Raw genomic sequence first — 14,788 nt, forward strand, 5'->3', positions numbered from 1 at the left:
AAGATTTAAGAATTAAGAAGATGAAAATGTAGTATTTGTGGATCCACAAATGTACATTACAGAAATACATTGGGGGAAAAAAAAAACAAACAAACTGCTGAAAGTGCCATAATGAGGGTTATGAGCTACACTGACCTGATGGCCACACTTTGTCTATTCATCTAGTCAAAACACAAACTTCTTCATTTAAAAAAAATACCATAAATTTAGCACATTACCATAAAAAACCATCAAATTGTTATCAATCACAAAAAATACAAATGCTGCCCTTTAGGAACACTTCAATGCCTATAAACAAGACTAACACTATTCAGGTACATTGTTGAACCTGTATTTTGGAAGCGCTCAGAGCCAATATACAGTGACAATACACAGTGACTGTAGTTACACACATAAAATAAAGGAAAATAGACTTATAGCTTAAAAATACACTTCAGGTCATAGTTGCGCATGTGACACGCAAGCTGTTATGAGTATTGTGTAGACAGCTGTATTGATTAACATAGAACTGTTCTCTCAGACACACATTACATGAGCGACTGAGTAGCTTTCAGTGTAGACACAGTGTTATTTTACAGCCATGCTAGCAGCTCTGTGAGGCTGTAATTAGGCACAGTGGTGCTTTGAGCTAAATGCTAATGTTGGCGTGCTAATGCTCACAATGACAATGGAAACATGCTGAATTTTAACCAAATGTACTGTTTAACATGTTTTAATTTGTTAGCATTTGTTAGCATGTTCACATGCTAACATAAGCCAGTGGGATTCATCCTTTAGGGATCATGCATGTCTTGCACGTGTCGTGTGTAAAATTTATTAGCTACCTATCCAAAGTCGTTGAGATATATTAGTCTTTGGTAGTCACATGAAGAGGCAGACCGACAGACAGTCATTGCCACCGTAGAGCCACGCTGCTAGCATGATTAAAAATGAAAGATCTGAGGGGCTCCTGGTAAATGGTTTTTAATTATCAGATGTATGTTACACAAACTTAAGTTATATAACTAGAAGGCAGGTTATAGTGCGTATAGCAGATATGGGTACTTACAAGGAAATGAAAGGGGGAAATGTAGAGTATAAGATATAGAATGAGAGGTAAGATGTGAGTACAATTGCTAAATGTACCTTGTTTTTGAAGTAAACTTCAATAGGCAAGATGAAGCCTGCGTATCCAGACTCCTCCACTTTGTACGGTGGATCCTTGCACACTGAAAGCAAAGAGAAAATCTGACATTAAAATGAGGCCATCAACCTTCAACACAAGGTAACAGACAAAACATTAAAAAAAAAATCTCTCAGTGTGAGGACATTCATGTAGCAACTGTCTGTGTGTACACTGGTGGCTGCTGTGGTTTGCTTTGATGAACACAAAGAGTCCGAACCATCATTATATTTATGACATTCTCTCACCACTCTGGACTGTTATCTTTGCTTCTCAAAGTCTTTTAGCCACTGAACATACTGAGCCACCAAACCTGCAGCTCCGTTCTCAGGAGAGCTCATTAACTCTCATTTCCATCTCATGCGCTGATGTATCAATGCAAAAAAAAAAAAAAAAAGTGGAAATTTAGAACTGTAAAGCTTGTGAATGCACCCGGCTCATGACAAGGTGAAGACTTCCTCCCTCCTTCACCCCCATGGGTTTTAAAGACAAACACACTACTAGAGCTCAGGTGTTCTTCTCTGGAGGTGTATGTTTTTCAGTCTCTCTCCCAGCGGACTCTAAAGAAAAAGCACCAATTAAGCTCATGTATGTGGAGACCTGAGTGTGTTCAGTTGAAGAAGAGCTAACAGCAGTTCTAAAGCAGATCTTTAGATATTGTCAGCAGGGCTCCAGACTAACTTTTTTTCCCACCACTGTCCCAGAACCATCCTGAAAAACTATTTTAACCATCCTGAAGTGAATGTTAACTGTCCCAAAATCAAAATGTTTCATTACTTTGTTATCATCATGAAGGCTGGGCGATAAAATGATCAATATCACAATAAAAAAGTTATGTTGTTAATGATGATAAACTTTGGATATTTTATACTCGATATGGATAAATCTAACAGCCTTTCACACAGCAGGAATAAACGCGACAACAGAACAGACCGATAATAATAAAGAAAAAAGATTTGAGATGTTCCCAGTTAGACAAAGAGTGAAAATAAAGAAAGAGAGTTTGCCTGGGGTACCCCACTAATCAATAAATCTGTCCCTGCTGATGTTTGAGTGTTTTCTTTAACAATTTACTTTAAAGATTAGAGATGCTGCTTTCAGTAATAGTTAAATGTTTCCATGGTGAACTCAACAGTGCCGTTGCAATACAGTTTCATATTTATGTAGCCTACTATGTCTGCTGTTTCTGCTCCTGATAACCTATGTGGTCTGGAAAGATTGTGGCATTGTTATTAGTGTTTGTATATTTCTTAGTATTTCCCATTGTTAGTTTTAGTTGTGAGTCAGTAATTTGGGCCGCTGAGCAGCAGCGGACTGCAGCTCTGCTCTCTGCTATGTTCACATTTTAGAGAATGTAATTAATATTTCCCTCATTAATGATGTATTATTTCACCACCCGTGACCCATCTGCTATCAATCAGAATGTTCATTTTTAGGCCACCCGACTGCTGTGCCAGCATGAGAAGATGCGCTCCGAACACTTGGTTCAGTTTGTCATTTGCTAAGCGATAGTTTGAAATAAATAAATAAATAATTAAATGAGATCTCTTTGGTTGCTGTTAGTCTTGAGCCCTGATTGTCACTCTGATGCAAACTTCTAAATCAAATCCTTTTTTGGTACTCTGCTTCCAAACTAAAAAAAAAAACTATCCTCCCATTCATGCAGTCCACTATCAAAAGAACAAACAGACTGAAATGTGAAAATTACACACAATTACAGAGCTGACAAGTCCCACATTCCCCACCCCCTAAAAAATAGAAAAAGCTTTCACAAAAGCTTTTGTTATTGTACCATCTCCTAAAAACACACTTCATTTTCTAAGGTCAAAGTCCTTTATTAGATTTTCAATGTGCAGTTCAGGGCTTTCTTTAAAAAAAATGGGACGATTCTTTTGGCTGATTTGATGGCACTGCACCATCAAAATCTACTCCAGCACCACCTATTACACTATTGTGTCCACAAATTGTATCCGTTACTATTATGTCATTGTGAGTCATTCAATGTGGTTTTCATTTGTACTGTCACAATGTGGACCCTATGAACGCAGTTATTGATCCAAATAAACAAACAACCCAACTTATGTTACAGGTCTCTGTAATGTAACATATGTTAAGTAGTTAGGTAGATAAATATAACTACTAACAATTACATAATGGGAATGGTAATTAGGACAATGCTTTCATTATCTGTTAATCTGATGATTACTTTCTTTATAGCTTAATTGTTTGGTCTGTAAAATGTCAGAAAATAGTGACAATTGCCCTTAAAGGTTTCACAGAGCCCAACTGCTCATTTTGTCCACCCAACAGTCCGAAACCCAAAGACATTCTGTTTACTAATCACACATGAAAATCCTTGTGTTGGAGAAGCTGCAACCAGCAAATGCAGACTAAGGCTTGAAATTTTTTATGTTGGTGTCGCTACAATGTCTGATACAAAACAATCCTTTTTTTCCCCCCCAATATGCTTCTTGGCTGAATAGCATGAACACATGTTACTATGAAAACACAAAGCTTTAATTTAACAAAATAAGCTCAAGGTCTCAAGTCCCACAATGCTTACAGTAGTAACACAAACAGCAGCAGAACAATGAATGAATTGATAGGTATTCATCTGTAAAGTGGACACAGTTGGAGCACCAAGAAGTAATACAGTTTGCCTTTCAGTGATGTTGGAGATCTTGCAAACACCTAGCATCACTGTGCTCTCTTGTTTGATTTTGGAGCCCCGCCCCTTCAGGGAGTAGCGGTGATTGATGGCTTGACGGACTACGCTGAGGTCCGCATCACCTCTTGGGGCCCGAGCCATCCAAAACCCAACACCGCTGAGCAAATATTATGGGTTAGAGTTAATTGTGCAAGAGGGTCAGGTTCAATTACAGACGGCTAAAGGAGCCCATTCACCGATGCACCTCTATATGAACCGAGGTTGAGACGGAGATGAGCTGAGCCGCCTGAAATGGAAAGAAAAATTCACACTCAAGCACATGAACTCTGTACATGTGTTGGTATATTTTTCTTATTTGCATGGATAACTGAGCAGACGTGATGTCATGCTGAGATACTTCAGCACTGTTATGGTGAACTACACTGACTGATAGAGGCCAATACTAATATCAATATTTGAGTGTTTAAAAATCTGCTAAATACTGTATATCAGAGATTTTTAAAGCACACATCATAAACAAATATACTGCTATTTTGCATTTGTTGTGATTTTTCCATTAGTATTTCCCCCTTTTGCTTTAATGACAACATGCACTCAAACTGGCAAGAACTCAAGTTTATTCAAAAACCTGATGAGCCACATTATCCCAACATGAATCTAATGAATCAACTCTACTTCTATTCATCTTCATCCTCATTATACTTCATTATATATTACTGCAGGAAGTTCCATTCTATCATATTCTATTTTTAAAACATGATTTGGGACATCTGACATTAGTTTGCATAATTGGTCAATGACAAAAAAATACAAAAGTGTTCTTGGACATTTTAAACTAAAATGACAGTGTGACACAGTTTTAGTTTGACAACACTGCCTGTTTTACTGTGTGTTTGCAATGCCATTTAGAGATGGCGCCATGTAACTGGGAATCATTCATTCATTAAGCCCATAAACATGTGTGTGGCGTCCATAGAAAATGCAGTGCTTTCAGTGGACTTTTTAATGCTTACTGTGCAATCGTCACATTGCTGCCATCAGTGTTTTCTGAAGTAACCCGTCTAATGAGGATGTCCCCCGTCTGTGCAATCAATGCAGTTCTTAATGTGTTTTGTTATCAGTTATTTTGCTAATCTTTGTCAAAGACTGAAGATGACTCCATGCTCTCTACTCAGCAGGACCCAAACTCTCTCTGAGTGCATGCACACACACACACACACACACACACACACACACACACACACACACACACACACACTCATACAAAGCATGTGGGGGCGGGACTGATATGGACAGATAAGCACATTTCTCTGTCATGTTTGGAGGCTAGCAGTAATGTATAGCGAATCACAACTTGTTAATCAAAACTATTTTATTAGATTCAAACACTAATATAATAAAGTAGCCAGCTGGACTTAAATGAGTAGTTGGATGTTTGGCAGGCAGCCGGCACTTAGTTAAAACTCATAAGCGAAATGCTGTTAAAACACAAACAACGCCTCTTTCCTACTGTAGTAAGACAGACGATGAGCTACAACCTTATTTCCAACAAAACGAGCCATCCTTCGAGCTGGACAGATAACATCGGTCTGCATGTACAGCCAGCTGTGAGACAAGTGTGCCGGGACAGTCTACAACTCAGTTTCCTCACCAAAAAGCCGTTGTTGGCACTAGAAAAACCACGAGAAAGAGAATTCTGAGCTGCAACAGAAAAGAAGGGAGGAGGAGGGCAATGCCTCGTCAGACTCCTGACACAGTCACAGAGAGTCTTTTCAGAGAGGCGGGAATATCCAGGTATACAGATATAATATATTCAGCCCATTGAAACTTGTTATCTAAATGAATGATTTTAATGGAATTGAAAAAAACTATACCACCTGCTTCAGTTGGGAATCAAACCCTGGTCTCACAGGTCTCTGCTACATGACAGTATATAAGCTGCTATTAATCATCAAAAGTATCGGTATCAGTATTGATATCAGCGATTCTGGCCCTGTATCACTTGGTATTGGATCGAAACCAAATTTTGCGGTATCGCCCACCCCTACTGGAAACTTGAGACACAGTCACATTTATAACAGGTGGCTGCAATTTGAGTTACTTGAACAAGCCTCCGGCCCCGTTCACATGACATTAACATGCGTCTTGGGTGATACGATCACAAGTGGACGGCTCTTAAGTATGTCAGTTCACACCTGGCGTTAGAATGCATCTCCGCATGCATCTGATGTCACCACTTGTGATCGGATCTCACTGCCCCGCTGTACATGCAAATAAACACGTACGCCAACGTGTTGTTGTTTTTAACTGGCGGGTGGCAGCAATGCACGTCCATTGCCTAGTCTGCTGGACAGTAAAAGAAGATCAAAAAGACCTTGTCGCTGTTTTCACTATGAGTTATTGTACATAATATGCATACATAAGTATAACAGTACATCATTTGCATACATGCAGCAGTACTACAGTAGACAAAAAAGTGAGGTAAGCACTGATATGAAAAATCTTGACACTATTAACAGATTTTTTTACAAAGATATCTGCAGATGCCAGTGCTGTTAGTTGATCATTTATGCCTGTGTTTGTTCATTTGTCTTTCACCTTTCATACTAACCTCCCACTACTGCTGCATTTATATAGTTTCTATTGTTTACACCTCTACAATAATCAAACTTTAAGCCAATTTGATGTTTGAAAACATGATTTTCAGCTAATTATAGAGCTGGTTAATACAACTGTTCTCATTATAGGAAGGCTATTACTTGATGGTATGATGACCTAATAATAATACATGGCTGTTGAAACTGTAGAAGTCATTACATCCCTCCTTACATATAGGACTTAGTTTCCTTCCCTTGAAATTTTCCTTGAGTAGGCAAAATTATAGACTACAGTGCCAACATACACACACACACCTAGCTTACTTTGTAGGTAATGTTATTTCTGCGGCACATGCATTCGCTTTTTTTCCCCCCATCATGCCATGACCTGCTCCTCTCATTACGGTTACGGGTTTGGCTGCAATAATAATTGTGAATACAGTACTATGAAAAGTCACATTTAACAATCTGCAACACACTGACAATAGAACTTAAGTTAACCAAGAGTTAAGTTGGTCAAGTGCCATAAATTTGCTTAACTGTGATTGCTGACCTAGAAATAGTGCAGAATCTTAAATATTTCTTCTTTACTCTACATGTCATAACTGCCTTTGTTTTTAAATGTTTCTGAATCCTCAAACTTTCTGATTATTTCCAAGTTTATGTTAAAATATTAGAGATTTTCAATGTGGTCTCAGACTTTTAGACCCTACTGTATGTTTGGCATTTCTGTACTGACGCTTCTTGTTTCTCATCAGCAGACATATACACCAAAGAAGGTATAGCTGGGATCAGAAAAGACGCAGACCATGAGTAGCAATGTCCCAGTTTGCGTCCAGTCGGGGACCTTGGTTGCATGTTGTTCTCTGTCTCACTCTCCCCCATTTATGTCCAAAATTAATAATGACAAAAAGAAAAGACAGCTTTATATACATTCCCATTTCCACACTTTGCTAAAATCTTACAATTATGTTGGTTTCTATGAAAGGCATTCTGGGAAATGTAGGAATTAACTACCTTGACATCACAACATAATCAAGAGTGCATCATCATGCTATTGTACCATTTTTTATTTTGTAATGTGGAAAAGATTTGTATTTACAAAATATACTCAAAAAATTATTTTCTGTTCCAGGAACCACAAAATTAGTCTTGATTAGTCTGCAACTTTTTATAATCAATTAACAATTTCAGTCATTTTCAAGTAAAAATGCTGTAAGAACTTGATGCTTTCTTTGTCATTTATGATAATAAACTGAATATCTTTGGTTTCTGGGTAAATTTAATGAGCATTTTTTAAAAACTTTTTATAGTCAAAACAATTAATTGAAAAAATAATTGACAAATCCATTTGAATGTTTAAAAAAATGTCACAATACACACATGTAAATATAAATATATCACTGATGTTCTCAGGATTAATCTCAAGTGGCAATTAAAAAAAAAACTAGATAAATGTGTATTCAAATTTACCAGGGTTCCTCTAATGTCCTACAAAACTAAAACACTTTTCACAGACCTACTGTTTGTTCATTTAAAAAAGCATTTCTGTGATAACAACATTTCAGCAAATCTAAAATGGGGAGACACTACTGTCCAAACTCGGTCATGAAAACCCTAGATGTGTCGTAACTCAAAAACTGTCAGGTACCAGTGAGAGCAAAAACCCCTGAGGCTTATGAAGACATGAGATAAAATAAGGAAATGTGAAAGAGAAGTCAGTGCAGCGGGGTTCAGTAGTTCAGGTTGAAAAGGTTACTATTATCTGAAGGAGCGTCTGAGAGGCAGAGATGCACAAAGCGACCACTGACCTGTAACAGAAAACTTGCCAGTGCTCACAGAAGCTTTCAAAGAGGGACAGGGCCGTGTCGTTTATTAACATGGCCTTGGTTTAAACTGAGATGCCAATCACAGAACAATGCCAGTCACTATGTATTTGCCCTTTCCACTCAGACTGGGTTGTAATGAGGCCGGGCTAGACGGCAAGGCTTGACCATAAAACAAAAGCCTGGAAATCAGAAATTCTTTAGTGACTCTTGTGGTTCACATATGAGCTCCTTCCACTCACTGATTAACTGTTAATCATCCACTCTTTATCCTAATGGAAGCATTCAACATCAGCTGTCCAATAAATGCCAGCATTTGTACAGCGAGTGTTTGGAGGGAGAAAAAAAGAAAAAATATGGTTTCTGCAGTGTTGAATCAATGATTGAACAAAACAAAGACAGAAAGTTGATGAAGTTGTTAAAAAGTAGACTAAAACAGATAAAAACCAAACAATCATGTGACAGAAGGACAAATCAACAAATTAACTAATTACTTCCCCTAAAATACTTATTCTTCAGAAGTTGATTTAGCTGCTTGACTTGTTGCATTCAGGAGCAGCATCTTGCCTTCAGTTAACATTATGTCTGGTCAGTGATGTTCGCTGACGTAGTCGGTTCTTAGAAAAAAAACAAGACTGAGAGTCTACAGCCACACTAGCAGCTCTGTGAGGCTGTACATGGAAACAGTGCTGCTTTGAGCTAAATGCTAACGTAAGCGTGCCAACATGCTCACAGTGACCATGCTGACATGCTGATGTTAAGCAGATACGTTTACAATGTGCACCATCTTTGTTTAGCGTGTTAGCATGTTAGTACAGCTGAGGCTGACTGAGACAAATTGGAATTTTGACCCGCTGAAGGCACTAGATCATGAATGTTACAACCAAATTTAATCCAAGAGCTGTCGAGACATTTCCCTCAAAACCACTAATCTGAACCTCATGGTGGCACTGGAGGGAAAACCAGGCGTTCACCAAAGTCAGTAGGATCCATCATTCGGGGGAATGTGAATGTCTATAAAAATTTCATGGCATTCCATCACAGTTGTTGAGATATTTCAGCGTGGACCACATTGGTTGAGTGTCTGACCAACAGACTGACAATGTAATCCCTAGAGCCACACCACTAGCATGGCTAAAGAGTAGCAGATTTATGGACTAACATTTACCTACAATCCCACAGTAGAAACACCAACAAAACAACTGAGACAAACTACAAAAACAAACAGCACAGCATACTGACATTTATAGAAAGTAGGCAGGTGAGTAAATCCAGCTTATGAATGATCAGCTGCTCTGCAGTGGACAGTGAACAGGTAGCTGAGGTCATACTAGGCCAGCAGGAATGACAGAGAATGAGCTGCTCTGTGTCCTGAGGAGAGTCAGTCTATTGCATTACTGCAGGCCAGAGTAACATGGACCTTCTCCACTAACCTTGTGATAGATGATAACTACATGTAACAATGGTAACGCCACACAACAAAAACGGTGACTGTAGCCTCTGAGGGCTTTGAGGACACACAAATTAACCTCTTCCTCTCACCCTCTTCCCTACCATAGATCCATTTCTGTCTTTTTGGGAGGGGCAGGGGATCTTTAGGGGAAGATAGTAGGTCAACAGCATATGCCACATAGAAGTGGTATACATCATCTGAAAGCTGGGAACCTGAAGATTAGATTTGAGATGCAGGTCAGTACTGTGTGTCAAGTTTTTCTAGTCATAAATCGGTGATAAACATCATGTTTTGGTTAGGTGCCTATTCAAATTTTGAATGTTTAGAGTGTATAGGGGCTTGTTGCACAGATTTGGTGCAAAATGTAATAATTTGACCACTCAAGAATTGATACAAAATAGTCAAAAATCCCTCCAAAATACCACATAAGACCTTGAGGAATGCCACAGAAAAATTCATGCTGTGATTTGGTATCAAAAACTTTAGACATTTGGAGATTTCTGTAAGAATTGCATTTTTTGGTGACTGGATGGTGAGCACCTTGTGTTCTGGAAATTGCTCAGAAATCCCTTATTGTCAGTATATCTAGGAAAGCCATACATCCTCTTAATGCCCTCAGTCTCTAGTTTGTGGTTGTAAAGTTTCATGAGGCTGTGATTATCCTAGAGGTCACAATAGGTCATTTTATACAGTGAGGTCAAGTTTCAAAAAAAATGGTCTCACTACAATGAAATGGCTACTATGGGGACTAACATCATCGCACATGAATACGATTGGACTCAATGAATTCACAAGAGTCTCAGCATTCCAGTCATACCCAACTTATGCAATTCCAAGACTGTTTATGGCTCCAGTATGCAGAAATATTAAAATACACCATTTTTAGAATAGGTGAAAATAACACATTTACACTGCATGCAAATAACTGCATATTTTTTTCCCCAAACTGCATGGAATTAGCATAAAGTGAGTATGTCTGTGAAGGGAGACTCATGGGTAACCATAGAACACATCTTCATTCAGATATCTTGAGGTGAGGAGTCTAGGGACCCTTTGTCAAAATTTAGCCTAACTTTGGAGTGTTTGAGCTAATGAAATATATAGTGCATTTCTTGATGAGATGCTGTAGTCAATCATGATTTTAACATCCTGAATAAACAGAAATATTCCACATTTTGCACGACTGCGTTTCTCATGTCACTGTGAATGTGAATGAACACTCTGAGCAGAATACTCCACATTTCTTCCAATTAATCTCTATAAATATAACAATATAGCAGTCTAAAACAGAGTACTCATGATGTGAGCTCCTCTAACAGTGGTGGGTGGTGATTAGCAACTCAGTAGGGATGGAGTCTCTGGATGACTGAGCACACTCTCTTAAAAACAACTACACACACTACCGTTTTCTCCACAGTCCTGCAGGAACTCCGCTGACCCTGACGACCTCACACTAATCAGCTAACAACAAGACTCTAAAACACAAACGGGGTCATGATTAATCTGCGAAGATTAAAAGACCAGATCGCAAGAAACATCCAAGTTAGTGTTGTTAGCCAACTCACTAGATAAGAGGCACCGCAGGTGGCCAGTCTGGGGCAGTTAAAGGTTTGAGCAGGGGTCTGGAAAAACAGCTTACACCCCTCACTCCTCATCATGAAGAAAAACATCTTCATTTGGTTAAACTGTGGCTGATTTCAAACAATCAATTCAAAGAATGTGCTCATATTATTGAGAGTATCATCTTCCTGACACACTAAAGCAGAGTATTAAACACAGACAGAGGTATAATTGTTAAAAAAAAACAATTTAAAAACAGAAACTGGATGACAAGAAATTACAAAATAAACACCATATGTACACCATGGACTAAAACCTCATAGGTGAGAAGCCACACCCACCTCATGGGACCAAACACAGATGAAAAGGAGGACAGGAAGGGAAGTGAAGGGTGGGGGTTGAGGTTCCAAATTATAGGGATGCTCCATGGGATTGCCAATAGACCCCCATGCTACACCTCCCTTGAGAACCATTATGTGTGGATGTTATGATGTTTGTTGCTGCATCTACTCAAGTCATCTTACAGGTCATATCCTGAAAATATAGTCATCATATGCCATTAAAATAAATGTTATCAGCTGCTCCACTGTAAACTAACTTTGGACTAACGTTAGCAGAGCCCAAGACCAGTTGACCAACACAAGCTGAAGCATTAAACAACTTCAACCAACTCTGAGGTGAAGATAACTTGATGCTCAATCTGTTTCACTTCAAAAACCCTGTGCCTATTCAGCATCTTGGACAGTGATGACTTTCTGCTGGAGCTAACTGTGCAGCACAGAGGCTACTCTCCACTGCCTGAGCACTCCACCTCCCTCTCTCCTTCCACCAGAGCAAACACAGCAGCTTCTGTTTTTACAAAAGACATTTAACTAGTGATGTTGGTCACTAAATTCCATTTTAATTTTGTTATTCTCATACAGGCAGAAGACTGTAAGAGACTTTCAAATGAATCAATTAATGCAGTGAACTTTTTAAAATCAAAACACTGTGGACCATTTATAACAGCCATTTGTTTTTCATATTGTATTTCAGTAGACTAAGGACACCAGTGAATGGTTTGGCACACAGTATACTGGAGTAAGACTAAAAATAGTCCCCCCTTTTCTATTAATTCAATCAAGAATCGATTCAAATTGAATCAGACACCAAGAATCAGAATTGAATCGTGAGATTCCCAAACACTCCCATCCCTACAATTCAACTTTTACACAGTCATGTGTTTCTACTAAATTGCTAAACGATGCTTTTCTTCTGATTACAACAATGTTCACCGTGATTAACACAAACATCTCTGCTTTCACTGGCAGTGGAAATGTGTTCAGTTTGGTTTTGACACTGAAGGAATGGCCGACCACTATACAGGACAGGATGCAAACTTCACATGTTGTTACAATACTCAACCGTGACAGACTTAACTTAACCAGTCAGCACCGGTGGCCATCTATCCCTGACATTCAGCTACATTCATCTCCTCCAAATTCAGCATCTTCTGACTACACCCTTCTTATCTTTAGAAGAATCTTGGAAGCCCTGCAGCCAACCTGTATGAGAAACAGCACAGCTTGCCTTTATCTTTGCACTAGTGGTTGATATTTTCCTCTTCCGTTCCTTTTGGCAGCCCACCTCCAGCAGCAACATACTGTGACATCCCTCTCAGCCTTCTGCCTGGGAGGTTGCTTTGGCTTCCTTGCTCAGGAGCTCAGGAGCTGGTGGGCGGGGCCGGAGAGGGCGTCAGGAAACTACCTGCACCTGGGTAGTTTAGGCCTCAGCCTATTTGGGTGGCTTCCTTGTTAACCTCTTTCTCTTTTCTTCCTCCCATCCCTCCAGCAGCCATATGGGTTAAAGTTATGTGTTTTGTCTGCACACATCACACACACTGCATTCATTACTAACCTTATCACTATATTACATTTTATCTTAAGTTGACAATAAATGTCATTTTACAAACTCTATTCATGTGTGATCCCCTTTTTTGTCGCCGACTCTGAGCCAGTTTGTGACGATACATTCGGGCTTGTGGATCATTGAGGCTGTTTTGTAGTTTGTCCACATGTGCACTAATAGTGTTGTGTTGCCTCAGACAGCTGTACAGCTGGGGCTCCCTGAGACCTCACATGTACAGACATGCTGGTGAGCAGAGGGTATCAACATACAGCTGAGCTACACAGAGAGAGCTAATGGAAAGGTTACACTGATTATAATCAACAGGATTCATCTTCACATCAGGAACATTTTCACAGCAACCTGCCATTACATTATGAGATGTTTCTATAGCATGGTAGTGGATTTTAGCTAGAGGAGAAACTCACATGTAATCTTCCTATTTGACTTGAATATTTTTTGTGGAAAGTGGAAATTCTGCCGTTCTGCACAAAAGGAAGGTCATTAAAATCATTAGTGTTGATCCTCTGGGGACAACACATAACCATTGCAAATTTAATGGATATTTAATCATGAATTGCAAGACTTTGCTGTGAACTGTTAGTCGAGGGGTAACACTGGTCTGACGGTGGTGCTGCACAAGAGATCAGCAACGTATGGACAAACCACTGCTGCCGTTTTCAGCAATGAAAAACAAACAAACAAGAAATCACTTGACAGCATGAAGCATTTAATTTCATACTGCTACAATGCCACTTAAATAATCTGTGGCATTTTCATTTTAATAAATGCTAAGATGTCAACTGTGCTTCTCTCCTTGATGTGACTTCATATACAGCCTGCTGATGAAAGCTTTAACATTTGCTGTGTTTAATACCAGGTATGCTGTGTCTTTCTGGTAGTGGAATTAGCTTGCTGTTTGAAACACAGTTCTGATATACTCAAAAGATTTTAAAATTTTGTGACCAGCAAGAGCTACTGTGCCTGAACAGATGAACACCATCAGACGCCTACAACACATCAAGAGAAAATCCAAGAAAAACCAGACATCAAAGTGCAGCCAAACTTCTTGCCAACAACACCAATATGAAAATCTGGGATTCCCCCCCTTTCAAATCTCTTTTTTGTGCAATGTAGCTGTTAAACAATGAAGACTTGTGAGTCAGTGACCTTTTACTAAGCTAAAGAAGAAGCTGTCAATACTCCTCATTGTTTGTGTTGGCAGGACTTTGAACAGCATCATTTGGTAACTTGTTAGACTGCAATGATTAGTTTAGTTCTCTGAAGTGACTGGAAACAAACCACTTTTCCAAACTTTCTCCACTTCAAGCAGCTGACTGGAGACAGTGGTGAGTGAATAAGAATTGGTGTCACTGCTGCAGCCTCTCCTCTGCTCCCTGTGTCCGTGTTTGACCTAGGGCGGGGCTCGGCTGCTCCACACACCCACGCGCGCGCACGCACGCAGAGCAGACAGCTCAACAACTATGCTCATTACTGTAAGAGCAGTAAAACCTCTGTGCAGTGAAAAGCCAATACGTATTTTATCAAACCAGCCGTTCAATAAGCATGAACATGTAGAAAAGCCGATATTTTTAAGTGCTTTGCCCGCAGTGTCCCATCCACCGCATGTATGTTTTA

The 14,788-nt window shown here is 39.3% G+C and overlaps 1 protein-coding gene across 4 annotated transcripts in view; it reads right to left on the reverse strand.

Annotated features, from left to right (window-relative positions):
* The window catches only part of mllt3 (MLLT3 super elongation complex subunit), a 68,121-nt gene that overhangs the window by 30,128 nt on the left and 23,205 nt on the right, over window positions 1-14,788 (reverse strand). For all 4 annotated transcript variants that reach the window (XM_067580041.1, XM_067580039.1, XM_067580038.1 and 1 more), the window contains exon 3: window positions 1,126-1,208. In XM_067580041.1, coding sequence (XP_067436142.1) covers window positions 1,126-1,208 — 83 coding nt within the window. The remainder of the gene's footprint in view (window positions 1-1,125; window positions 1,209-14,788) is intronic.

The sequence above is a fragment of the Thunnus thynnus genome, chromosome 22, assembly GCF_963924715.1.
Source record: "Thunnus thynnus chromosome 22, fThuThy2.1, whole genome shotgun sequence".
In the NCBI taxonomy this organism is placed as follows: Eukaryota; Metazoa; Chordata; class Actinopteri; order Scombriformes; family Scombridae; genus Thunnus; species Thunnus thynnus.